At 53.6% G+C, this 25,737-nt stretch overlaps 11 protein-coding genes across 11 annotated transcripts; 4 read left to right on the plus strand and 7 right to left on the minus strand.

The window, feature by feature from the left end:
• Window positions 1-156: 156 nt before the first annotated feature.
• On the minus strand, window positions 157-1,677 carry A1O3_07046 (uncharacterized protein; the record flags this gene model as incomplete). Its single annotated transcript, XM_007737160.1, has 1 exon — window positions 157-1,677. One exon carries the CDS (start codon window positions 1,675-1,677, stop codon window positions 157-159), a length of 1,521 nt encoding a protein of 506 aa, XP_007735350.1.
• Window positions 1,678-2,514: 837 nt separating this feature from the next.
• A1O3_07047 (uncharacterized protein) lies at window positions 2,515-4,815 on the plus strand (the record flags this gene model as incomplete). Its single annotated transcript, XM_007737161.1, has 1 exon — window positions 2,515-4,815. The coding sequence occupies one exon, from the start codon at window positions 2,515-2,517 to the stop codon at window positions 4,813-4,815; it is 2,301 nt and encodes a 766-aa protein (XP_007735351.1).
• Window positions 4,816-5,995: 1,180 nt separating this feature from the next.
• A1O3_07048 (uncharacterized protein) lies at window positions 5,996-6,630 on the plus strand (the record flags this gene model as incomplete). Its single annotated transcript, XM_007737162.1, has 2 exons — window positions 5,996-6,067; window positions 6,415-6,630. The coding sequence occupies 2 exons, from the start codon at window positions 5,996-5,998 to the stop codon at window positions 6,628-6,630; spliced, it is 288 nt and encodes a 95-aa protein (XP_007735352.1).
• Window positions 6,631-7,295: 665 nt separating this feature from the next.
• A1O3_07049 (glycine dehydrogenase) lies at window positions 7,296-10,508 on the minus strand (the record flags this gene model as incomplete). The annotated part of the gene is made up of 1 exon (XM_007737163.1): window positions 7,296-10,508. The coding sequence occupies one exon, from the start codon at window positions 10,506-10,508 to the stop codon at window positions 7,296-7,298; it is 3,213 nt and encodes a 1,070-aa protein (XP_007735353.1).
• A 347-nt stretch (window positions 10,509-10,855) lies between these two features.
• Window positions 10,856-11,926, minus strand: A1O3_07050 (alcohol dehydrogenase; the record flags this gene model as incomplete). The annotated part of the gene is made up of 1 exon (XM_007737164.1): window positions 10,856-11,926. One exon carries the CDS (start codon window positions 11,924-11,926, stop codon window positions 10,856-10,858), a length of 1,071 nt encoding a protein of 356 aa, XP_007735354.1.
• Window positions 11,927-12,295: 369 nt separating this feature from the next.
• On the minus strand, window positions 12,296-14,178 carry A1O3_07051 (uncharacterized protein; the record flags this gene model as incomplete). The annotated part of the gene is made up of 4 exons (XM_007737165.1): window positions 12,296-13,095; window positions 13,149-13,604; window positions 13,651-13,746; window positions 13,779-14,178. The coding sequence occupies 4 exons, from the start codon at window positions 14,176-14,178 to the stop codon at window positions 12,296-12,298; spliced, it is 1,752 nt and encodes a 583-aa protein (XP_007735355.1).
• Window positions 14,179-15,732: 1,554 nt separating this feature from the next.
• A1O3_07052 (uncharacterized protein) lies at window positions 15,733-16,370 on the minus strand (the record flags this gene model as incomplete). Its single annotated transcript, XM_007737166.1, has 3 exons — window positions 15,733-15,749; window positions 15,809-15,876; window positions 16,009-16,370. The coding sequence occupies 3 exons, from the start codon at window positions 16,368-16,370 to the stop codon at window positions 15,733-15,735; spliced, it is 447 nt and encodes a 148-aa protein (XP_007735356.1).
• A 1,217-nt stretch (window positions 16,371-17,587) lies between these two features.
• On the minus strand, window positions 17,588-19,220 carry A1O3_07053 (transcriptional adapter 2-alpha; the record flags this gene model as incomplete). Its single annotated transcript, XM_007737167.1, has 2 exons — window positions 17,588-17,656; window positions 17,712-19,220. 2 exons carry the CDS (start codon window positions 19,218-19,220, stop codon window positions 17,588-17,590), a joined length of 1,578 nt encoding a protein of 525 aa, XP_007735357.1.
• Window positions 19,221-20,112: 892 nt separating this feature from the next.
• On the plus strand, window positions 20,113-22,221 carry A1O3_07054 (AGC/AKT protein kinase; the record flags this gene model as incomplete). Its single annotated transcript, XM_007737168.1, has 4 exons — window positions 20,113-20,134; window positions 20,208-20,381; window positions 20,431-21,974; window positions 22,027-22,221. The coding sequence occupies 4 exons, from the start codon at window positions 20,113-20,115 to the stop codon at window positions 22,219-22,221; spliced, it is 1,935 nt and encodes a 644-aa protein (XP_007735358.1).
• Window positions 22,222-22,839: 618 nt separating this feature from the next.
• A1O3_07055 (citrate lyase subunit beta-like protein) lies at window positions 22,840-23,851 on the plus strand (the record flags this gene model as incomplete). Its single annotated transcript, XM_007737169.1, has 2 exons — window positions 22,840-22,879; window positions 22,947-23,851. The coding sequence occupies 2 exons, from the start codon at window positions 22,840-22,842 to the stop codon at window positions 23,849-23,851; spliced, it is 945 nt and encodes a 314-aa protein (XP_007735359.1).
• Window positions 23,852-24,357: 506 nt separating this feature from the next.
• Window positions 24,358-25,735, minus strand: A1O3_07056 (uncharacterized protein; the record flags this gene model as incomplete). The annotated part of the gene is made up of 3 exons (XM_007737170.1): window positions 24,358-25,333; window positions 25,432-25,601; window positions 25,661-25,735. The coding sequence occupies 3 exons, from the start codon at window positions 25,733-25,735 to the stop codon at window positions 24,358-24,360; spliced, it is 1,221 nt and encodes a 406-aa protein (XP_007735360.1).
• Between the last annotated feature and the right edge of the window lie 2 nt (window positions 25,736-25,737).

A 25,737-nucleotide genomic window follows, 5' to 3' on the forward strand; every position in this document is an offset into this window, starting at 1 on the left:
GTAGTGCTGGATTTTGGGCTCCATTGCGGATCCGTATTTGTCCTCCAATCCAGAGCAACGAACGTAGGCCGTTCAGAAACCCGCAAGAGCCCAAAACACAGGTACGGGGAACTGGGCCAGCGTTCTGCCTGCTGGTTCGTGTTGCGCATCTGGGTTTCAATACCATTTATGGCCTGCTTCTCCAAGATTTTCGCCCTTGGGATTCATAGAGACGATATGTTGTCCTGGCACCTGGTCGACAGTGAATTGGGACTCGAATATTCCAGAGATGGCACGTTTGCCCAGGGCGCCAACGGAATCAAATTTCGCTTCTCCGTTGCAGGCCGCCCATTCGGGGCTCTGGGGAGACGAGCCATCTCCCAGATCGCACCACCGAGTGACCACAATAGCATGTTTGAATAACTTGGCCGGGTTGGATCGATCTTCTTGCATCCTCAACTCAATCAGATACTCCGAAGGACATTCTGGACATCGCCGCATCGGCCGGCAGTAGGAACACAGAGTAATGAGGGGACTAGGTTTGTTCATCCGGTACTTGATTTCCGCTGCCACGCCAGCGATGCCACCACCCTCCAACGGTTTAGGTATATGGCTCAAGGCGCATTTCACCGAAGGCATCAGTTCGCCATCCATCCAGTGCGCACAGACGGAAAAGTATGGAGTGAATTTCTCATTGGGAGAATAAAGTAGCTTGCGGAGCCCTGCGGGTGGGAGGGCAGGTTCTGCAAACGCCGAGCTGATCACCCGAACCAGCAGATGTCCGTTGGCCACTGCATAGCGGGTTTGATGCCACCAGTCGCTATCTCGGTCCTTGTATCGACGGGACATGGAGTCGATTGGGATGCCATGAGCCGGTGAATACTTTTGGGCCCTGAGAATGAGTTGCACAAACGGAAAGGGCAAAGACCGACCCACGGTAAGCCGGGTTCGAGCGACCTTCTTTTCGAGATTGGAGGCGTTGGGACAATGGAAAAGCGGATTGGCAATATTGGTCGGTCGCAAGATTTCTTGGCCCTTCTGTGTTCTCAGATGGTAGATCGCGCATGGGAAGCACAGTAGATGATCTGGCAAGTCTTGGTCAAGCCGACCGAGAAAGTCGATTTTCAGACCACGGTTCTCTTGTGCATTCAAATAGCGCCAGACTTCAGTTCCAACCACATCTCGGAAAGGTTTGCACGAAAACGCGAGGCTGGCCGCATCTGCAGGACCCAGAAAGTCCACGACACGTGCCCAGATGGCCGGGGGAAATCTGGACAAGAACCCCGAGGCAGATTGGGCAGGAATTCGAGCAAAGAGCAATTGAGTCTTCTCGATAAGCGATTCCGCAGATCCACGGTAGGTCAGACTGTGCAACATCTCAGTATGATCTTTTCGTTCGCCGGTCTGAGCATCTCGGTCCCATTCATCGGCAACACTAATGGCAGGGAAGGAAGAGTGTTGTGGAAGGCCTGGGGCCTGCTTCCGGAGTTGTGTACTAGACGATGTAGTGGCGCGGAGATTCACCATCGACTTTTTCCGTAGCTTGTTGCGTGGCCTCGAAGCCTTACGTTCGGGCTGAGGCTCTTCAAGACTCCATTCGGAGACAGAGGTGGCTCTTGAATCGGCACTCGTTGACTTGTTTGATCTGAAGGTATTCAAGAAGCCAAAGGACTTTTTCCTGGAGATTGTTTCGGCCATTTGGCAACCCAGATATGGTTTTGGTCTTAAACTGTCCCTTTTGTACGCTCCCGACAAGGCTATTGATTTGTGTCCACGCGGGGGAGTGATAGCATTGATCAGGGCAGGACTAAATTAGGGACGAACCAAGGGTGTAAAATCGTGGCAGGACAGGCGGCACCGAGTGACATTAATATTGGCGTTTGACAATGTCTAGCTGAGACAACTTTCTCGGTGGTCTGTTCATATGGAGGACAACCCGTTGTTTACATCCGCCCACAGCCGCAGAAAAGTTTGGGACGCCCCAATCAAAGAAAGCAGCTGTGACAGGGCGAGAGGCATGCTGTTATGTAATCGAAGGGTCCCCCTTCAGCAATCGAGAACGACGGAGAAAGGATTTGGTACTAGGCCTGGGAAGGCTCGACAGATGCTAAAGGACCGAAGAGCTGAAGGAGATGGAGGTAAAGTGTGTACTCGGTGGTGGAAGCGTCGCAGGTAGTTTTGGTGCAATCCGACCTAGGCTTAGGAGGCTCTGCGCAGCTCGCCTGCACGCAACCTCAACCTCGATGGGCCGCAATATAATCCAGTCAAATCATTGGCATGATAGCCTCGTAGAGACCTTCAAAGGCAGCACATGTTTGGTGCAGTGTTGCGACGAAACCGCCACCGGGTGCTCGAGGCGGAAGGCTGATTTGTAGAGGGTCAATTTGTAAGATTCGCTGTCGACGCTTCTCGAAGACTGCGCGTCACAGTCGTGCCTGATAGTGTGATAGTACAGCAGATGGGATTCAACATGGCTTCAATTGCTGTCCATATTCTCTCTACCATGCTTCCACCCTCTCAATATATTCGACAACAATGGCATCGCCATCAGATACTTTGAAATGGTCGGCCCAGCTTCAAGTTGCGCCCTCAAATCGCAGACTGGTCGGAGACAAGATTACCTTGCCACAATCTGCGCTCGAAGCCCTCCTCGCCGCGGCTCCGGTTGTTTCTGTTCAGAACAACTCGGTTCGAAACCTCACGTCTGACTTCGATCCCTTTAATCCCTACTCCTTTGTCGCTGAGCGCCGTGCGCGAGCGGCGTTCGAAGATCGCCAACAGCAACTCCCTCACCCTCTCACCTTTCGCATCGAGAACCCTCGGAATGGAAGAGCCGTATATGCAGGAATCCAGGAGTTTTCCGCCACCGAGGGCTACGTTGGCTTAAGTGCAGGTCTCCTAGAAGCCTTGGGGTTTCAAGATGGAGCATCGTCGCAGCACACCACAAGGGAGAGCACGCCCAGTGGCGATGTGATGATGGCAAATGGAATGGGCAGCCCGAAGCCAGAAATCATCACAATCCACGCAAAGCAACTACCCAAGGGAACATACGTCAAGTTAAGGCCTCTGGAAGCTGGCTATGACCCTGAGGATTGGAAGTCGCTTCTCGAACGGCATCTGCGAGACAGCTACACTACACTCACCCGAGGAGAGTTACTGGTGGTTCCTGGTGCACGCCATGAACGCTTTCGTTTCTTAGTCGACAAGTTTGAGCCGGAAGGAGACGGAATATGCATCGTTGATACCGACTTGGAGGTGGATATCGAGCCTTTGAGCGAAGACCAGGCTCGAGAGACGTTGAACAAGCGGTTGGAAAAGAAGAAACGACAGCAGGAGTCAGGAGAAGGTAGTTCCCTCGGAGGTCCTCTCGACCTAGAGCAGGAGGTTCAGGGAAAGGTGCTACCAGGTGACTATGTGGACTACGAGTTGCGGCAGTGGAACCACGGTCAAGATCTTCAAGTCGTCCTTCAAGTGCCCGACGACAATGGCAGCCTCGATCTGTTGGTCAGTCCGATCTCATCGCGGCAGCGGTCCAAGCCTCGAGAGGACGAGTATGTCTTTGGAGATCTGGGTGGGCGGCCGACGAAGAGGTTGAAGCTCTCACACTCGAATGTCGATCTTGAAGAAGCCGAATCACTCAATTTGGCAATTCATGCCTGGCGCGACGCCGCCATTGAATCTACAGAGGCAGCCCGACCCGTCACATACACTCTCAAAATCACGGCTGCCATTTCCGAACCTGATACACAGCCTGACGCTGCCGACAGTGTCCCCTCCGACCTATCGCCAGAAGATGTGATGTGTAAAAATTGCCGCCAGGTCGTACCCAAACGAACTCTCCCTTTACACGAGGCATTCTGCTACCGGAACAACATCCTCTGTCCAAAATGCTCGGGCGTATTCTTGAAAAACTCGGACGCGTGGAAGAATCATTGGCATTGTCCTCACGATGACGAGCATGGTGATGACCCTGCGTCTCGTCACAAGCATGATGTTTTGTTTCATCCACCTAGGCCAATCCCGTGTCCGAGCTGTGACTTTAAGGCCTTCAATGTGCCTATTCTGGCCCATCATCGGACAACAACCTGTCCCGGGAAGGAGATTCTATGTCAATTCTGCCACCTGGTGGTTCCTCAACAGGGTTCGGACGATCCCGAGTTTACGGATGCAGAAGTTTTGATGTCGGGACTCACACCCCACGAGCTTGCTGACGGGGCGAGGACGACCGATTGCCATCTATGTGGTAAGATAGTCAGGTTACGAGACATGAAAACTCATCTTCGACTTCACGATCGTGAGCGGTTCTCCCGACCGAAGCCAAGGATCTGCTCCAATGGCGTATGTGGCCGGACCATCCGAGCTGACGACGAGCTGAGGGTTCAGAAGGAACAGCTGGGGCTGTGCAATGAATGTTTCGGCCCGCTGTACGTTTCCACATACGACCCTGAGGGCAAGATGTTACGGCGGAGACTCGAAAGACGGCTCCTACAGCAAGTAATGGGTGGTTGCGGCAAACCTTGGTGTCACAACGACGATTTGTGTAAGACCGGACACAAGAATGTCACGGGCGAAGACAGAGTGGTATCTGCCAAGGATGGATTGCCCATGATCAAGCCCATCATGGACCAGCTGTCGCAGGGAGTGACATCTGGGTTGAGGTTCTGTGTGGATGAATCCAGTCAGACTCGACGCAATCTAGCCGCGATGATGAGCAGCGGGGGGGAGTATGAGTTGGAATGGTGTGTCAAGGCATTGGAGGAGGAGAAGGGGAACGCTAGTAATGCTATGGAGTGGTTGAAACATCGAGCTCCGAAGATTGGGGAGACAGTGTCATGACCAGCCAGACAAATAGAATGATTATAGCCCGAATGAGCCCAGCCACGATGGATAGGCCGATTCAGCCCGAATGAAATGACATTGTAGGTGTATGTACGGGTATGTACGGAGTACATGTGCAGAGTATGTATACGGAGTATATATACGGAGTATGTGTACGGGTATATGTACGGAGTACGGAGTATATGTGAAGATATATACTACATAGTACACCAAGCATGCTCTATCATCTACATACCTTATGCCTGTCTAGGGTTAGGGTTAGGGTTAGAGACATAGTGTCTTATGTCTGCCTTAGGTACGGAGTACTTGCTTTCTACTGCTTTGCCTCCCTGCTTTTCCACCTTAACCACCATCCTACACCTCTCGCCACCCACTTCGCCACTTGCATCTAGGCTGCTAACGGTCCGGTCACGGTAACTGTAACGGTGTGTTATGTTGTGTTGTAGCCAACTACGTCCTGTATAGATCGAATACGAGTACAAGGCCGACTAGGATCATGGTTCATGGTTCATGGAGGATGGTTCATGGAGGATGGTTCATGGATCTACCTACGTATTACAATCATATATTGCCACTCTCCTCTTTGCCTTATCGCTACTCACTACCTACCTAATCCTACCTAACCTAACAATCTGTCCGTGTGTGCTGTATATATCCTGTCCTGTGACCTGTATCCTGTGAGACCTGTGACCACACACCACACACCACACACCACTTTCTCAGACGGGGAGGGGGAGGGGCTCTCTCTTCTTGCCTACCCCCGGACTTGCAGCGATGATCGCATACAGTAAGCAAGGTAGGTAGCTACCTATAGGATGAGCAGTAGCAGTAGCCGTAGCAGTAGTAGGCAGCAGTGTCAGGCAGCAGGTAATGAACCACACATAATACCACGTAGGTAGGTACGTAGTATGCATGACGTCATTGCGAAGTTGTCACTCCCCTTCACTCCAGCGTACGGAGTATATGTAAATAGAAGTGCGACTGAATGAGGAGGGAGTACGAGTAAGTGAACGGATTTTAAGTTATTACCTACGTCGTATACCATCTTATCCTGTCCCATCCCGTCCTATCCTATACCATCCTGTCCTATATCATATTCTATCCTATCCTATTATACCGTATCCCATCGCTGCGCTATAGAAACGATCTTTGTGTTATTCTTGTCTATCTGTCGACAATGACAATCAACACATCGTCGTCCGACGAGGGCGTGACTGGAGCTGCTAAATTCGTCACTTCGACTGTTGGAGTATGTTATGTTGGATATTTCTTTTCACCGTGCCTACCTTACCTTTACCTTTCTCACTATCCCCTCCCTACCTTTCACGAGTCAAGACTTCTCTCCCTTTCCTATCCTATCCCCATCCCCAGCTCTAGCTCTAGCTACGTTACGTGAATGAGCTGAGCATACGGAGTACGGAGTACTGTTGCCCAAATCAACTCCTAACACCAACCTAAACATCATCCCAACCTAAACATCATCCCAACCCAGACCTGATCCCAATCCAAACATTACCCCAACCCCAACCCAAACCCCAGTCCGAATCAACCCCAAACCTGATCTTATTTCTGATCTGATATCTAATATCTCTCCAGAACACCGTAGGTGGTCTCGCCCGCACCGTCGGCGGCATCACAGGCGCCGCTGGCCGCGGCATCGGCGACACCATCACCGGCGCCACAGGCAGTCTGGGCAAGCCGGTGGGCGACGGGCTGGCGAACGCGGCGAGCGGCGTGGAAGGCGGTACGCGCAAGGTCGCGCAGGGCGTCGAGGACGCTGGGGCATGGAAGGGTGGGGCGAAGAGGTTTTGATTTGATCTGATTCGATTCTATTTCGAGTTCGAGTTCGAACCAGATTTCGATTCCAGAAAAGAGAAAAGAAAGTCGACAGCCAGCCAGGGAGGGAGGGTTGTCATCGCGGGGGAAAGGAATACGAACGAACATCGAACCCCGAAAAGGAGGATCACGAACGGACATCGACACGAAAACAAGAAATACAGCCCCCAATAGGAGAAGGATTACGCTGACACGAAAACAAGGAGGAATATAACCCCCCAAAGGAGAATGGATATCACCTCGAAACAAGGAGGAACAGAAAGGAGAAGACACTCAAAGGGACATTTCGGCTAGGAAACACGAAATACGAAATCATAGACAGGCAATGGCAATGGCAATGGTAATGACAATGACATGACGAATGACACAAGTAACAAGTGTTATGTATACACTCTTGTACGCTGAGAAATATGGAATCTCATCATGAGACAAGTCCGCACTCATACACCATCCCCGTAGCATGCTCAATGCAGTTGAATTGCTTCTGAAAGAATCAGCTCGCGCTGAACAGTAACACTACCGTCACCGTGACCGTGACCGCGACGTCGCATGTCTAATATCCAACCCACCAGCCTCGACCCGATTCATTGTCCTCCGACAGAATGTTGAACTCCGATCGGATTAATTTCCACCCTCAACATTCAAGTCGGCATCGGCGCTTGGTGACCGGTTAGGCCCTCTTCCTCATATCCCTCTACCGGCGTACATGTACAGAACAAATTGGTGTCTCCGTACGCATCATCGACCCGCGCCACGCTGGGCCAGAACTTCTTCTCTCGAAGCCATGGTAGAGGATAGGCTGCTTGTTGTCGGCTGTACGGGCGGTCCCAGTAATCCTTCATGAGATCCACCGCCGGATGTGGTGACATCTTGAGCACGTTGCCTTCTCGTGGTACCTCGCCATCTTCAATGGCCTTAATCTCTTTCCGGATTTCAATCAGCGCGTCGCAGAAGCGGTCCAGTTCTTCTTTCGATTCCGATTCCGTCGGTTCGATCATGAGCGTGTTTGCAACCGGCCAGCTCATCGTAGGCGCATGGAACCCGTAATCTTGAAGGCGCTTGGCGATGTCGATGGCTTCAACCCCGGCCGTCTCTTTGAACTGGCGGGCGTCCAGAATGAATTCGTGCGCGCACCGACCGTTTTCGTTGGTGTAAAGAATGGGGTAGTGAGGTCGGAGCCGTGACATGAGGTAGTTGGCATTCAACAAAGCAATTTCCGTGCCGTGTTTGAGTCCCGTGCTTCCCATGAGCTGAATGTACGCATAACTGATCGGAAGGATGGATGCGCTACCCCAGGGCGCAGAGCTGACGGGAGAAATGGCCGTCGTCGCACGATTCGTGCCTGCGCCTGCGTGAGGATCGGCATGAGGATGCATTGGGAGGAACGGCCTCAGATGTTCTTTCACCGCAATCGGTCCTACACCTGGCCCTCCTCCGCCGTGAGGAATGCAGAAAGTCTTGTGGAGGTTGAGATGGCACACGTCGGCACCGATTTCACCCGGGCTGCAAAGCCCGATCTGAGCGTTCATGTTGGCGCCGTCCATGTAAACCTGCCCTCCGTGCTCATGCACAATCTTGCACACTTCCTTGATTCCCCGTTCAAACACGCCAAACGTGCTTGGGTAGGTGATCATGATTGCCGCCAATTCATCCTTGTGCTTTTCGCATTTCTCTTGAAGATCCTTGAAATCTAGGTTGCCGGTTTTGGTATCACACTTCAACGGCACCACTTTCATCCCCGCCATGGCAGCCGAGGCAGGGTTTGTGCCGTGTGCCGAGACAGGAATGAGGCAAATGTTTCTCTTTTTCGAACTGTCCTTGCTGTCAAGGTACTTTTTGATCACTCGTAACCCGGCGAATTCTCCCTGGGCACCCGAATTCGGCTGCAGACTGACTTCCTGCATGCCGGTAATCGAGGCCAAGGCTGTGGACAACCGTTTGATCAATTTTTGATATCCTCCCGCCAGATCGATCGGAGTAAACGGGTGGATTTTGGAGAAGCCCGCATAGGACACCGGCAGCATCTCGGTCGTACCATTGAGTTTCATCGTGCACGATCCCAGCGGTATCATTGAGTGCACGAGAGACAAATCTTTGGATTGCAAGTGATGGATATACCTCAGCAATTCAGTCTCCGAGTGATGTTGATTGAAGACAGGATGAGTCAAGTAAGGTGTCTGCCTCTGCAAGTCTTTCGGGAGGGTGTCGTCGTTCACTTTCGCGATCACGTCCGACTCGGAGAACCCGGCAAGGAATTCATTGTCTTTGACCCCAAAGCACCGCAGTAGTTTCATCAATGTTGTGCTGTTGACTGTCTCATCGAGGGAGAATCCAATTAGTGGGGCTTCGGGTGTGCTTCCAGGGACATCGGTTCGCAGGAGGACGTGGTTCGTTTGTGCGTTTTGCAGAATCTCCTGATACTCCTGTACGGTGGTCGGTTGAACGACGACCGTGTCAAAGAGCACGGCGCCATCTTCGCGGACACCTTGGTTGACCACCTTCAGCCCATTTCGCTCCAGCATTGCTTGGGCGAATTTGGCCATGGCCCATATCCGTTTGGCGATCTTTTTCAGGCCGTGAGGACCATGGTAAATGGCATAGAAGGCACTCATGTTCGCCAACAGAGCTTGCGCCGTGCAGATGTTGCTGGTCGCCTTCTCTCTCCTAATGTGCTGCTCCCGAGTTTGGAGTGCCAGTCGGAGAGCAGGCTTACCCAGTCGGTCTTTGGACACGCCGACTAGTCGACCAGGGATCTTCCGTTTGTGCTTTTCACTGCAGGCGAAAAAGGCCGCGTGGGGTCCACCGTAACCCAAAGGAACACCGAACCGCTGGGCGTTGCCAAATGCAACATCGGCTCCAAACTCGCCTGGGGCTTTGAGCAAAGTAAGCGCAAGCAAATCGGTGGCCACACAGAATGTGGCGTGGGCCGCGTGCACAATATCTGAAAGGCTCTGGAAATTGTGAACTCCACCGGTGGTGTCCGGGTATTGCGCCAGGACGCCGATCAAGTTCTCGCCTTGGTCTTTGACCAGTTTAAAGTCAGACGCCAGGATATCTCCCACAACAATATTGATGCCGAAGCCGGTTGCCCGGGATTCCAAAACAGCGATGGTCTGAGGGTGGCAGAGATCAGAGACCACAAAAGTCTTGCCTGGCTTCTTCTGTCGCGATGCAGGCAGTGCATTCATCGACAGAGTCATTGCCTCTGCCGCCGCGGTGCCTTCATCGAGTACGGATGCGTTGGCAATGGTGAGGCCAGTGAGATCCGTCACGAGAGTCTGGAAGTTCAACAGCGATTCCAGTCGACCTTGGCTGATCTCGGCCTGGTAAGGGGTATAGCTTGTGTACCACGCAGGACTCTCGAGGACGTTCCGTTGAATCACGCTCGGGGTATTGGTGCCATAGTACCCCGTGCCTATGAACGTGGTGTAGTTCTTGTTTTCGTGGGACAGAGTGAGCAGTTCTCTCTCAATGCCAACCTCATGAACGCCTTGTGTGTTGTCCTTGTTGAACCCATTCTTCAACCGCAATTCCCCTCCGGCGAGAATGTCTGGGGGGAGAGTCTGGCGGATGAAATCGTCCAGGTCCTTCGCCGGCGGATCCAATGCTTTTACCATCTGCACCTCGTCTTGGGGCGACGGGCCGATGTGGCGCTGGCTGAACAGCTCATCTCTTTCCAGGAAGACCGGGGAATTGGGCCGTCGGGGCTCTGCCGAAGCATGTTGCTGCCGTTTTTGTTGCACCGAGAGGCACCTCCTGCACAGGTGGGCAGTATCGAGGCGTTGCGGACGAGGTCGCAGCAATCGCGTGACGGTGAGACGGGTCCGCGGGTAGGCCGCCACCGGAGTTGCCATGATCGAGGCCTTTTAGGGGGAATTCAGACTGGTGACTACGACCACATTTCAACTGTCGTGACCATGAGAGTCGAGGTGAATATAAAAGAGGGAGAGGGAGAGGGAGCGGTGGATCCTGATCCTGATCAGTCGTGTCCCTCCTGCGAAAAATGGTCGGAGTCAGGCTCGCGTAGAAAGGCCGGCGGACTGGTGGCCGCAGATAAGATGGTGATGTGGCTGCAGCCAATCAAGGCAAAGGCATGCTGATCTAATCGGTCCCCAGCGGGTCACGTGGCGGTGCGGGCAGCTGTGCAGGTGCACGTGACATGGGCATTGTGGTCTTGCCGCTATTATCACAGTCTTTATGCCTACGGTGTCAGCAACTCTACTCCCACCCGCTCAGCCTCCTTGTTCAGCGAGTCGACCTCTGACGCGGTATATGGGATACCCTGGTCCTTCCGCTTGTCTTCCTCAAGCTGCTCCAGTTCGCCGGGGAAGTAGATTCGGTCAAAGCCATCTCTCTTCTCCGAACCCACTACTCGCTGATACAGATAGTCCATTCTCTCCTTGAACTCGTCCAACGAGAGGAACAGGTCCGGCTTGATCGCGACCAGGAAGTGCCCTACGTCTGCCGGTCGTGACGGGTCGTAGGGGTTGGTGACATGGCCAGCAAAGGCCGATCCGGACAAGACACCCGAGAAGACGTCCATCATAATAGCCAATGCTGAGCCTTTCGGACCTCCCATGGGCAGCATGACGCCCTGCAATGCCTTTGCCGGGTCGTCTGTTGGCTGGCCGTCCTCGTCCAGTGCCCAGTCGAGCGGAATCCTTTCGCCTCTCCGTTGCGCCTTGTAGATCTTCCCTCGTGCTGCAATGCTGGGGGCCATGTCCAATATGAATGGCTTGGTCTCGCCCGCCGGCGCGCCGCAGGCTATAGGGGACACCCCGAGTAGCTTCGACTTACCTCCCCACGCAGGTAATGCTGGGGACGAGTTGGTGAAGACCAACGACATCATGTCAGCGTCAATGGCCTTCTGCACGATCCAGGCCGACATGCCAAAATGGTTGGAGTGCTTGACCGCCACCATGCCTATCCCGTACACTTTGGCCATTTCAATCGCCGTGTCCATGCCCAGGGACGCGGCGAGGAAGCCAAAGCCATTGTTGCCGTCCACTTGGGCCACGACAGGAGTGACGTGGTGGATGGTGGGTGCTGCCTTCGGATCAAGCACCTGTTGCCGGATCCTCTGCATGTATGATGGAATTCGGTTGACCCCGTGAGTATCAATGCCTCGCAGATCTGCTGCCACCAAGCATTTTGCTACCGTGTCCGCTGCCTCCGGGGGGACTCCGTTGCCAATGAGCACTTCGCGCGTGAATCTGTGCACCTTTGTTGCAGGGAAGAATTGAACTGGACTGGAGGGGGCCGGATGGTCCATTTGTATCTCCACAGCTGTGTCCCGTGTCTTGTGGTATGGAAGAGGAGATCCGCTCCGTTTTGTCTGAGACGTATCGTATCAATAATTAGTCAAGATCAATGGAATGCGGAGGAAGCGGTCTAAAAGAGGTGACGGTCGGAGTCAGGCCGACCAGTCTCCCCACACAGCGGACATCTGCCGTGGAGGAGAGGAATATGTCGGCTCACGTCTTCGAATCTAGTGTTTGGTATGCGGTGGAAGGAATTTCTACTTCTAGCTATGTTCCACGCGCATAACAACTATTCCCCGACTCAAGCGGATGAATCCTGACGGACCCGATCAGCCTCAAGGGGGAGCCCTCACGAATCGGCCTGGTAGGCAACATCTAATTCAGTTCCGCTTCTTGATCACATCTGCAGCCTTCTCGGCCACCGCATAAAGAGACGCCTGTAGATGAGCAGCTGGAATGATCGGCAGTATCGACGAGTCGATGATGCTCAATTTCCGAGTGCCATACACCAGGAGATCGGGAGCTACCACGCCTCCATACTTTCGTGGCATCATCGGACACGAACCGCTGGGGTGGGCGAAGGTCGGGCCCAGTGAGGTGGAGGCGAGAGCGTTGAAGATCTCATCGAGAGTCTGATACTGTGGGCCAGGGAGCGTCTCGACAGGGTTCAGCGACGCCAACGCATCGGTGGACATAAGCCGACGGGTGAATTGCACCATGGCATGAAGCTGGGATTTGTCGAAAGGATTTTGGAATGCGTAATGTGTCACGACCGGCTCGCCTGTAGGATTGCTGGCATTCAGATACACTGTGCCGCGCGACAGAGGTTTCTCCAGTGCATTAGGCAGGGATCCTCCGCCGTTGAAGGGAAGTTCCAGCACTCCAACAGAACCAGCGCCAAGTTGGTTGACCAGAATCTTGCGTTGTGCTGTGAAGCCGGCAAGAAGCTCCTGGCTTGAGTTGTACACCGGAGGGAGGTAACTCGCAGCGTCCTGGGCGGACAGGTCAGCAAGCAAAGAAGACGCCTGGTCTGTGAGGGTTTCCAACGAGAGGAAGCCTACACTGTTGGCTTGGGCTTTGGTGAAGGGTCCGGTAAGGTGGTTGAGGTACAGGGCCAGAGACTCGTTGTAGAAGGTCGCATTCACACTCAGAATGCCAGGGTAGGGAAAGCTATTGGACACTATGTCCGGTCAGCATGATGTTGCCCCAATGTGCGTCGAGGGGGAAGCCTACCGTTCCAGTTCAGATAGGCGACGGGATGATCTTGGAAGTTGCTTCCCACGGCGGGAAAATCAAGTTTGACAGTGACACCACTGGCTTGAAGGACTTCCTTGGGGCCGATGCCGCTGAGCTGTAGGATCTGAGGTGTATGGACAGCCCCGGCAGCCAAAATCACTTCTTTGTTTGCTTTGAACTGGACCTCCCTGCCGGTGGCCCGGTCAACAGCCTTGACCCCCACCGCCTCGAGCGAGGTATCCTTGAACAAAACCTCAGTGACTTGATGTCGCGCGAGCAGCTCTAAGTTGGGACGGCTTGACACAGGGTCATAGTAGGCGTTCAACGACGAAGACCTGGTTTTCTTCTTGGGGTCCAGGGAGGCAGGTGTCCAAAAGTAGCCCACGGCTTGACCGGCAGCATGCTCTCGAATGAAAGGAACGTCAAGTTCAGCAAAGGCATCGAAGAAGGGATCTAACTCGGGTCAATCCGTTTCCACCAAGCTGAACGTGGACCTCACAGTTATCGGGATACTCAAAGTCAGGGAAGCTGGCCTGCAGCGGTCCATTACCATAAGCTGACTCGTCCCAAGTGTAGTTATACTTGGCCTCGATGGCTGGCGAAGGCGGGGTGAAGTCGGTGCTCTACTTCGATCAGCTGCTGCAGGTATGTGAGGCTCGTGTCTTGCCTTCTTGAAGTAGGGGAACATGCCCTGCCATCCCCATCCCGGGTTTCCCAGAAGCTCCCACGAGTCGTAGTCGGCCGCGGAGGCCCGGTCTAGCTCCATGCCATTGACCGTGGTGCCACCGCCAGGTACTGCGCCAGCGAGGACCGCGTATGTTCTGCCTCCAAGCGCGGGTTCTGGAGCGCTGGTGATGTTAAACATATCTGCCGTGTTGAGCGATAGCGCCGCATTTGCCGGCCACAAGGTCGTATTACTGCGATCGAAGGGGCCGAATTCCAGCACAAGGACCGAGGCTAATGCTTCCACCATCAGCAACCGTATCTTGATCTTGCTCTGACATGCGAAGAGTCTCACTTCTTGCATTCTCCGACAGTCGATTTGCAGCAACTAGGCCAGTCAAGCCTCCTCCGACGATAATGTAATCATAGGTCTTTGCGCCGCCGCTCAGTGTCGGGTATTCGCCATCCTCTGCGGAGGAGGTGTTGGAAGCCCGTGGCAGTACAGATGCGGTCGCAAGTGTACCGTACAGGAGAGCTGAAGCCCATGAGGGCGTGGCCTCCTTAGCCCTTGATCGAAACATTGAATACCTAAAAACAAGTGTGAGCAAGTCCAAGGGCGGTGCAATCCTCCATAGGTCCAACTATGCCGCCCATAACATTCATATCAGAGTGACCGTCGACAGGGTGGCATCGGATAAAACCTAGGAGCGAGGATCCAGGATCAGTCATAGAGCTGCCATGAACGTGGCCTGTCGCAGCAGATCATGCCATTAACGCCATCGAAATCAACATCATGCTGCTGAACCGAGATTGACTCCACGCTGCCTATTTGGCCAGAGAAACCAGGAACAGGAACAGGAAGTATGCACATGGCTAGAAAGCGTGCGAGGGTAAACCTGGTCAGCAGTTCCCACTCATTTGACAGTCGGCCATGTGTGTTGACCAGCCATTTTGATAGCGTTCAACTTGGGAATCAGACGATTCATATCCTATCATATCAGGCGCCAATGTCTCAGTCCTGGTGGATGCTGGGAGGTGTGAGAACGGGAGAGGCCGGAATGTGGGAACTGATCTCGCCAACAATCCAAGTTGAAGCCTCGGTGCCCACCAGGCACATACGACAGTACGTAGTGAAGTGTACGGAGTACCACTGCCACACTGGTGCCACCATGATCGGGAGATTTACTCGGGCCGGAAGATGCCAGACGCAACAGACCAACTGCCGACACTGTTAGCCTGGTGGATGGATCGTTTACATATTCTAATCCACGGGCACACCGACCCGCCCCCAAAAGCCTCGTTGCAATAGGGGTCACGGGTGACTGACCTACCTAGATATTTCTATTCTATCCAGCTCTTGTGACAGTCTGTAGTTGGGCGGTCGCCTCGATCAACAAAGGCCAGCAGTTTCGCAGAATTATTCAAACGCCGATAACCATTTAAAGCTTGTCCGTTAGGCGCACACCAGATCAAAAAAGACGCCCAACCTACCACCATAGGGAGGGAAGATCCTTCGCCTTTGTTTCTGCGTAGGTGACCGCCTGTATTCAAGCCACCATTATAGTTAATCAGCTTAGCAAAATTGCTGAACCGCCGACCCCGTGTCTGTAACTTATCATCCTGGCACCCGCTGGGATACGAAACTGTGGAAGATGTCCAGGTATGTATTTCCACTTGGGAGTCTGTCATCGCATAATATACATGAGGGTAATAGTACAGGCACAGGGCGACTGTGCAAAATTCACCGGCAAAGAACCACAACCTGAATCATACAAGTCCATCATCATACACTGCCATCGTGTAGTCGCAGAAAACGCTCAGCTCAAGCACGCCAATCAGGTATAAATCTCAGCATCTTCCAGCAACACCACAAGCCTCCTTAGACGGAGACTGCGCTGGCATTCTCTCCCAAGGTCATCTAGTAGTGGTCATGTCCTGCAATCATCCACGTTAGCATGCCAGCTGGCAATAGGCTGTCGCAGGCCTGTACTTACGACCCAGTGGCTTGGCTCTCTTGGAGATATCTTTGGCATTCTTCTGCTTAATCTTTGCTAGGCGTGCCCTGTTGTGAAATACCATGTTAGCTGACGCCAGTCACAACAACCAAAGTACAAATTGTGATGGACGTAGGATCGGAGGGGGAATGTTGGCAGATGCCTGTTATGGCCACCAAGACTGGATACGTCTGACTTACTCTTCAGCAGCCTCATGCTCAATCAGTTTGACGTGATCCCTCGCCTCTCGGACGGCAGCTCTTGCCTGGACCAATGCACGATCGGCCTCATGCTCCGCCCTTTCTGCGGAAGCAACGCGTTCGCGTGCCGAAACGATAGACGGGTCTTCGACATCTCTTTTGAACAGTCCTCCGGAGCTTCGCTTATTGGTGCTGGTCCGGTGAGGGTCGTGAAGATCGGATGACGAGGAGCGGCGGCCGCCGAAGAGTCCTCGGCGTGGGCTCCCACTCGAAGATGACACCGAATGTCGAGCGTTTGGGTGAGTGCGGGTGTTGGGGGTAGGCTCGACAGGAGCATTGTTCTTGTGACCGAAGAGAGGCATTGTGCTTGGGAAATTCTGGTCTGGTTATGGTTATGATTTGTATGTGTTGGGTTCCAGAAGAATATCGTAGGGGCAATTGGTGAATTGGTGAATTGGTGAACTGGTGACTTGAAAGCTAATCAGGAAATATGCATGTCTAATCCTGAGCAGGATGTAGGACCAGTATATAAGCGAGTTGGCATGTCTCTCCAAGAGGTGCCCTGAATCAGGTTTCTGTGCGGGAGTGGGAGTGACGTAGCAAGGAGACGAGGCTTGATGCGATCGTCAGCCTTGTTGGCCAAAACATACGCCAAATGACGCCACATACTCGACGATCTGACCGTTCGTCCAGCCAGGTTACGGACCACCTGGACCCTGGCTGCTTGGAGGGACGCTACTTGTTGGACGCGCATACCCATCATCCACGGCATCTGCATGCTCTGTACTAGGTACGGTGCGTCCACGGTAAGCATACCAACGGCCATCCGCTCGTAACAGCGGTGTCCATGCGAGGTGGATGACAGTTGACAGGGAGGCAATGATCAGGTGGCTGACGTGATGTCTGCATCCTCCAACCAAGCAGTCGTTTCCGAGCGCGCTGATAGGACGATCGATTTGGGAACATCTCCTCTGTAAAGATCAAAGCGTCAAAAAGGGAGGACACGCACCCCGGAGATTCTGACCGCCGGCCACCACACTGGTGACACGAGACGGAGTCCGACAGAGGACACCACGGTAACAGCCGCCCATCCTGCGGTCTTGCCCAGTAGGTCCCGTCATCAGACACAGACCGACCGTTCAGTATGTCATCGGAGCAGCAAGACGATAGCCCAGGAATGCACGGTACGAGTAATAATAATTCATTATTGGACTGCCAGCCGAAATGTCTCATTTCACCGTCGGCTGTCTCAAAACTCGCAATGACGTAGGCGTGGCTCTCTTCTCAGCCTTGTCAATATGGTCATGATCATGTGATTAAATGCTACAAGAATGATCTCAGCAAGTCGAGACCTTGTCTCCATCATTTCGACAGACCGTGGGTACATCTGTGTTCTGTGTTTTAGTCACAGATGCTACGTGTGGCCAGATGCAAACCAACACCTTTGGTCTTCACGCCGATGCTACCTATAGTAGTATTCATGGTGATGTGAACCCATAGCCATACTGCCCGTAGCGACCTGGGCCTGCCCTGACGCTTGGAACTGCGCAAGAAACCGCGCAAGAAACACGTGGCGCCTTCAGGCTTTCGCAATCCAGCCACTGTGGATCATAAAGTCAAAGATCCGGTTAGCTTTATTGACATCGATCTATGCAAAGTGTCAGCCTGCACCCGTCAGCTAAAAGCTTGTTGAGATTACTCACCCTACAGACCCCTCGCGCTTCCTTCTTCTTCATATGCCCACCTTGCTTCATGGCTTCCTTGAGAAGGCCTTCTTTGAGTGCGAGATATGGTTTCGGACGGATGTGGAGCACGTTGCACAGTTGGATTTCCTCTTCGCTGAGAAGTTGAAGATCAGGAGCCAGAGATTTGTCATCCTCCAGTTTCCAGGGGGTGATCCCATTCAAAGGCTGTACGACATAGCGTATTTTGGGCTTGGGACCAGAGGAACTTTCCGGGCCATTCGCCTCGGCAAAGAGCTTGTCAAAGTCGTTCTCGACAGCCGGTTGACTATCCGCAAACTGTGGAACAGTCTTCGGTTTTCGTTGGAAGCGAAGGGGTAATTCGGGGGTGGTCAGCTTGGATGCTTCGGTCGGCAGTTCGGCCTGCTGGATCTGACTGCCCTTCTTGGGGATTTGTGGCATCCGGTCGAATTGTCCCTGGGGTTGGTTCCGCTGTGCACGGGCCTGCTTGTCCGCTTCGTACTTCTCACCACCTTTCAGGTCGCTGATGCCCATCTGCCTCCACTCTTGTAGTTGCGCTATGGCGATCCGTAGGTTGTGCTCCAGCAAAAGATCTCTGTTGAAAGCCTCGAAATCTTCGTGGTTCATCATGCGCGCGAAAGGTTTGGCCTTGTGCAGCAAGTCTTTTTCTTCTTTGGTTCTCTTCTTGTCAATCAGTTGATTCTTCTTGTAGTCGAGTAGGTTGTGTTCAAAAATAATTCTTTTGCGTTCCGTCCGAGCCTTCAATCTGGAATTGTAGATGTCAAAGACCGTCATCTTCAGTGTTGTCTCTTCGTCCATTTCACCGGTAACCGGGTCAATACCGTCACCAGGCTCAAATGACATGTGCTGGACGGCTTCCTCGGCATCATTTGCGAATTCGGTTTCAAATTCCAGACGTCCAGGCATGAAGCCCTGCACCTCATGACATGCTGGTACACTCGCAGTGGGCTTTTGCTTGGGTGTGGCTGGCGGCGCGGATTTGGCGACTTCCTTCCGTTCTTCGATACGTCGTTTCTTCCGGGCCTGAAATTCGTCCTTCGGTATTCTTTCAAATAGCCTCATATCGGCCGGGTCTGCCAATTCTGGCAGGGGGAATAATGAACTGTTGATGTATGTATCGATGTAATGGTCGCGCACTTCATCCTTTTCCCGATACCCACCGATGTGCTCGGCTACGTCAGCCCAAGATCCTAGCCCATATCTCTCCGAGCCCTCGAGCAGGAGTAACTCTTCATCGGCGCCCCAGTCCTCGGTGTAGATGGGGATGGAATTCTGCTCGACGACATGGTATTCGTGGGTGCGAGGATCATGATTTTTAGAGTGTTCGCCACGTGCAAAGCAGGGAACACACAAATCATAGTCGCGACAGGCGGGATTTGCGCAAGATATGCGGACAGTGGAGGTGATGTCGATGGAGCAGACGTCGCAGTGGTACTTTGTACCGCCGTCTCCCCCTCTCGAGGCCGTGTTCTTCCTTATGACGCCCATGCTTTTCTCAATTCGAGCATCTTCTGCTATGTCAGAGTCGGAGGAGAAGTATTGCGCGTAGTCATGGGGTATTGTCGCGTCTTGTTCCTCGGATTTAACAGGTGGGTCCTGGGGGAAGAAAGGCGCAGGGGATGATGTAGAACGCTCGTCGTCGGAATCTGACCCGACGATAGTATAGCACACAGGATTTCTGGTCGATCTGACTGGCCTGGGTCTCTTGTGTGGCCGTGGTGCGTGGGACAAATGTCGTTTAGGCAGGGTTTGTAGATACGGCGACCATGACCTGACGTCTGATGAAGGCAGCGACGAAGCGCCCCCGTGAACGCGGCTTGGCAATTGGTGAAGTGGCCGGGGCCGGTCTTGCTGTTCTGCCACCGCCATTCTGCACGTGATCCGCCACCGGCTTTCGACCCCCAATTCCAGTTGGAACCCTGGTGAGACTTCAGTTGCCCGGGCTTATGCCAGGAACCGCCCGGCGGTCTCTTTCGCCTCCGACAGTCTGCGTCCGCAGCTGCACCGTCACTCCCCCGGCACTTACACCTGCAACACCACAGACCTCGACTCTGCAGTGAGCCTCTCTGGTAGACGATTCACATCCAATCTGACTGTGTAACAACACAGTCCTTCAAATTCATCATTCTTCACTCCACTGCCTCGATCTTCTCGTCCTTTCGACTCACAGATACCTCCTCTCACTGAGGTCTCGATCTACCCCTCCCTCACCGTTGTCACTCACGCTCCTTGATTATCGTATCCCCGATCCAGTCAGAAGTTTGGCTGCGACCTATCTGTTCCGAAACGAGGTTGCGTCTGCGATCTGCGTCTTCTCGCCTCGACTTTATTTAGGAGCTGTCCTCGCCCACTGCTCTGAAATTGCTGCAACTGGTCAAAGATGTCGTGGAAATTGACAAAGAGTATGTCGGAACGACATGAGTATCTTTGGTTTTGGCTGAGACGCATTGTTGAATCATAACTGACAAGGTACAGAACTGAAGGAAACTCACCTTGCTCCTTTGACGAGTGGGTTCAGCCGCTCGACATCTACGTCCACAATCAAAGCAGAGGAACCCGCACCTGCGCCTTCAACCCCCCAGGAAGGACCCGAACTTTCGACAACTACTAGCAATGTCAGCACGCACTCAACCACTGCGAACGGCATCGGTAAGTTTGATGCATCTCTGCCAGGTGAGCTACTGCTTACTTGTGCTAGCTGCGTCTGAGGCCCTCACCTCACCACCCGTCCAAACCACAAAGCCTGGAATCTTGATCGTCACCCTGCATGAAGGGAAAGGGTTCTCTTTGCCACAACAATATCAGTCGGTGTTCAACAATTATTATGGTTCTGGAGGCTCAGCGGGATCCGTCAGACCAAGTTCGTCATACGCAGCCGGGTCGTTGGCAGGGTCCTACGTACAACCAAGTAGGCCTGTGTCCACCCATGCTGGAATCAATGCCGCTCCTACCATTCACGGGAGATACAACAGCAAGTACCTACCGTATGCTTTGCTGGACTTCGACAAGCTACAGGTCTTCGTTGACGCAGTCTCCGGGACTCCGGAGAGTCCTTTGTGGGCTGGCGATAATACCTCATTCAAGTTCGACGTCTCAAGGGTGTGTGAACTCAGTGTCCAACTTTATCTGAGAAATCCTGCTGCCAGACCTGGTGTTGGCAGAAGTGAAGATATATTCCTGGGCGGAGCGAGAGTTACCCCCAGGTTTGAGGAGGCTCGTCAATTTGTTGCCGACCCCAAGAAGAGCAAGAAGGAGAATGAGAAAGCGGAAGCTGCATTTGCATCCCAAGAGAAGCAAGCAGGTCAGCTTGGGACTGAGTGGCTGGACATCCAATTTGGCACAGGCTCAATCAAGGTTGGGGTGAACTATGTCGAAAATCGTCAAGGCAGTCTCAAAATCGATGACTTCGAGCTCTTGAAGGTGGTCGGACGCGGTAGCTTTGGCAAAGTCATGCAGGTCATGAAGAAAGATACCGGACGGATTTACGCCCTCAAGACGATCCGGAAAGCCCACATTATCTCTCGATCTGAAGTCGCTCACACTCTAGCCGAACGATCAGTGCTGGCACAGATCAACAATCCCTTCATCACACCCCTCAAGTTCTCGTTCCAGTCCCCCGATAAGCTCTACTTTGTCCTGGCATTTGTCAATGGAGGCGAATTGTTCCACCATCTCCAGAAGGAACAACGCTTCGACATCAACCGATCCCGCTTCTACACCGCAGAGCTGCTGTGTGCTTTGGAATGCCTGCACGGGTTCAAAGTCATTTATAGAGACTTGAAGCCCGAAAACATCCTGCTGGACTACACCGGTCACATCGCTTTGTGCGATTTCGGGTTGTGCAAGTTGGACATGAAGGATGAGGATCGCACCAATACCTTCTGCGGCACGCCAGAATACCTTGCCCCAGAACTTTTACTCGGACATGGCTACACGAAGACGGTGGACTGGTGGACACTGGGTGTTTTGCTTTACGAAATGCTCACGGGACTGCCGCCTTTCTATGACGAGAACACCAATGAGATGTACCGCAAGATTCTTCAGGAGCCGTTGCACTTCCCCGGTCCGGAGATCGTCCCCGCCGCGGCCAAAGACCTTCTACAGAAGCTTCTCGACCGCAACCCTGAACGCCGGCTGGGAGCTGGCGGTGCGGCAGAAATCAAAGCCCACCACTTCTTTGCAGGCATTGACTGGAGAAAGTTGTTGCAGAGGAAGTATGAGCCTAGCTTCAAACCAAACGTGGTAAGTGTTGAAGCGACTGATATGGCTAAACACGGTCTGACATACAATGCAGGTTGACGCGAGAGACACCGCCAATTTCGACAAGGAGTTTACGTCTGAGATACCCAAGGACTCTTATGTCGAGGGCCCGGCCCTGTCCCAAACCATGCAGCAACAGTTTGCTGGCTGGTCTTACAATCGGCCAGTTGCCGGACTAGGCGACGCTGGTGGTAGTGTCAGGGACCCGGCATTCGAGCGGATCCGATAGATCAGACGTGGATTTCTTGATGAGCGATGAACTACATGAATGACGTGGCATTAACTGCCACCTCTGCCCCTTCTGGGAACAAGAACAAGCCTGGGAATTTGGGCCTCCCGCAGGATGATACATAGCTTGATTGCTTCTGTGCTGTGCGGATCGATAGTCAAAGGGCAGTAGAACTCATGGCCCGTTGAATGGCGTTGAGCGGTGGTCATGGGCAGTCAGAGGAAAGGAACTCCAGCAAAAGCGTCCTTGGTGCTACTCTTGCATAGGCCTGAAATGTTCCAACTGCTTTGTGGTGCCAGTGGCGGTCCTGGTGCCCGTCTTGATATTACGGTAGTGGTTTCTCTGCTCCTCGGAACCGGACTGCCGACCTCGCCGGGTTTGTCCTTCTCCGCATCTGGGCGTCCGATGACCGGTCCTAGTTTCCCCGCATCGCGACTGTGCTGCCACGCTCCAGCCATCACAACTGTTGTTTGAGCAGTCTACGGCTCGGCTATGATAAGACCCCAAGGGTCGTTCTTCTGCGAGCCTCAGATATGTACTTCAGCTCCAGGGTTGAAGAACAGACGGTAATTCCTTGAGTTTGAGTTTGATCGGAGCTGGGTCAGCACGCCAGCTTCCATGGCTGCGAAGAATGTTTTGCGCAGAGCAATGCTCTATGGTAAGGCTCCACGACTTGAAGCAAAGTCCAAGAGGCCACAAACTGACCATCGTGTGCGTACTACTAGTGCCGGGCTCTTCTCAGAGGTTCATCGATAAGTCCCGCTTGCTCAGCGTCGACTGCGTGGCGTACGACCTCGAGGACAGCGTGACGCCCAACCGAAAAGTCGAGGCGCGGGCGCTAGTCCGCAAAGCTCTAGACCAAGAGGCGCCCAGCGGAGTGAAAGAGCGGGCAGTGCGCATCAACAGCGTGAGCTCGGGGCTCGCGCTGGCGGATATTGAAGAGTTGGCCAAGTCCAAGAACCTGACGACGCTGGTGGTGCCGAAAGTCGACAGTGCGAGCGATCTAACGTTCATCAGCGACGTGCTGGCACACACCAGGTCGAAGGAGTACAGCGGCACACCGGTCGGGGTGATTGCGCTGATCGAGTCGGCGCGATCGCTGTCGAACCTGCCCGAGATATGCCGGGCGGCGCCACATCTGCTGCAGGGCCTGACATTCGCGGCCGAGGACTTTGCGCTCGACATGAGCATCACGCGCACGCCCAGTCTGAGCGAGTTTCTGTATGCGCGGCAGGTGATCGCCACCACCGCACGCGCCTACAATCTGCCCAACATCATCGACCTGGTCACGACGGCGTTCAAGTCCGAGGCCGACCAGGAGACCCTCGTCCGCGAATGCGAGCAGGGCAAGAGTATGGGGTACAATGGCAAGCAGTGCATCCATCCCAGCCAGGTCGACACGGTCCAAAACATCTTCAGCCCCAGCCAGAAGGAAGTCGAGTGGGCCGTCAGAATCACCATTGCACAGAAACGCGCCGAGGAACAGGGCAAGGGCGCCTGGGCCTTGGACGGCAAAATGATCGACGCCCCGGTCGAGGGCAAGGCGCGGGCCATTGTCGCAAAGGCCGAGCTTTGTGGCCTAGATGTGGCCAGTCTGAAAGATAGATATAAAGACCAGCAGCCTGAATGAAAACAAATGTACTGCACCGCATATAATATGGACTTTGGTATAGTGCCTATGCGTGCCCAAGCCAGATACACACTGCATCTTGGGCCAATCCTCTCAGTGCGTCTATGCCGCATCGTTTGGGGAACAGCAGCGCAGGAATCCGCGATCCGATGGACTGAGAAGGTACTGGTAAATACCGGAAAAGGAACCTCTACAAACCCCATCGAAGTCTGGAGTTCCACGTTCCTGGCAAAAAGCGAGAGGAGTTTTCAGCCTCCTGTATCATCGGGAACTTTTGATTTCACCGTTATTAGGTACGCACCGCACCCACTTCACGATTCGGTAAGGATCACTGGGTGCCTTTATTTCGTTTTGTCTATCCGTTGTCTTTTCTCTATCCAATGTCTATTGTAACGCTTGCTTTTCTCGTGTAGTCGAGTCTTTTCTTATTTTCACCTCCTTCACCCCTAAGCATAGTATGGTTGCCATGTCTTGTTGAAAGCAAGGTCTAGCACGAGTCGTGCTTGTTAGAGCCCCTTGATGGTCTTGCCCACATCCCCGTTGGGTGCAAACTGGACTTGATCTGCAAAACCTGTCGGCTCTTTGCCAGCGATGTTCCTCTTTTTGATGGTCAGACAGTTGATGTCCAGGACGGCGCAGATGCGGTTGATGACCCGGACGGCCCAGACGAAGTACTGCACCATGGCGAGCAGGAGATAGGCATAGATGTACCACCTCTCAAAGGTCGGAGAGATTGGATCGAAGCCGAAGAGGGGGAGCCAGGCCAAGATGCCGCCTATGGCAAGGGGTACAAGCGAGATCGTCCAGTAAGGGAAGGGGCGGCGAGTCAGGTGGTGCAGAATGATTTTTGTCGTCAGGCGGCCAAAGACGAAAGACATGGTCATGCAGAAGGCCACCAGGTGGTTCTCGCGCAAGAGGACCGAGTATGGCGAGCCGACCCAGGCTGCGCACGAGGCCGTGAAGACGATCATGGGAATCCATTCGAAAAATACAGGCCATAGCGGAAGATTGTCCTTGCGTCGCGCCTGTGCCACGTTCCAAATACACGATGGCAAGTGCGCCGTGAAGAAAGCCACCAGGATCGTGGGGATCCACAGGTCGCGGAATGTCAAGGAGCCCAGGAGCTCCGAGTACCCGATGTAGTCGGCGACGCGGTACTGCCAGATCTGAGGGCCTAGGTAGCCCGAGATTATCATGACGGCGCAGGCGATGATCAGGCCCTCGGTCGGCCCGTTGAAAGCTCCCAGATACAGCGTGTGAGTGTGATACGTCTCCCAGGTGGAGAAGAACATGGGCAGACAGGGTATTAGGGCAGTGAAAGCGCCAGTCTTGCTGGGGCCCAAGCCCATCGCAGCCGTCTCGCAGAGGCTTGCCAACGTGCAGTTTAAGGAGTCGATGCCGTGGTCGAACAGCTCCCCCAGGCCGCTGGAGGTGCCTGTTCTTCGGGCTTGTTTGCCGTCGATGTTGTCCATTGTCGAATACCTGGTTGACACGACATGGGATGGTTAGACCACTGATCATAAAATTCACCCTGCGCGGATCTTCTTTTCCGCCCGCGGGCCTTGCAATGAATGACTTACATCCACAACCCCAACGCAAAGCTGTAATAGAGCCAGGGAGGCGCCGGTCCAACCAAGTCTGGGACGAGTATCTGCAGAAACAGGACGTTGATCAAGATACAGAAAAAGCCCAGCAGGGTGACCATATTCGGGGCGAGCCACATGGGCAGAAGATTGACGGCGGCATTCCACTGAAATCATGTGAGCCAGGGCGCGTTGGGCTAGTTGGACTCTTGAGGGGGAGATTTACGTAGTGACGGAGGATGTAGTTGGAAATGAATGACTTGTCCACACTTTGATATTTGTAGCTCTTCAGATGGGCCATTG

This window comes from Capronia epimyces (assembly GCF_000585565.1).
Source record: "Capronia epimyces CBS 606.96 chromosome Unknown aczIQ-supercont1.6, whole genome shotgun sequence".
Classification (NCBI taxonomy): Eukaryota; Fungi; Ascomycota; class Eurotiomycetes; order Chaetothyriales; family Herpotrichiellaceae; genus Capronia; species Capronia epimyces.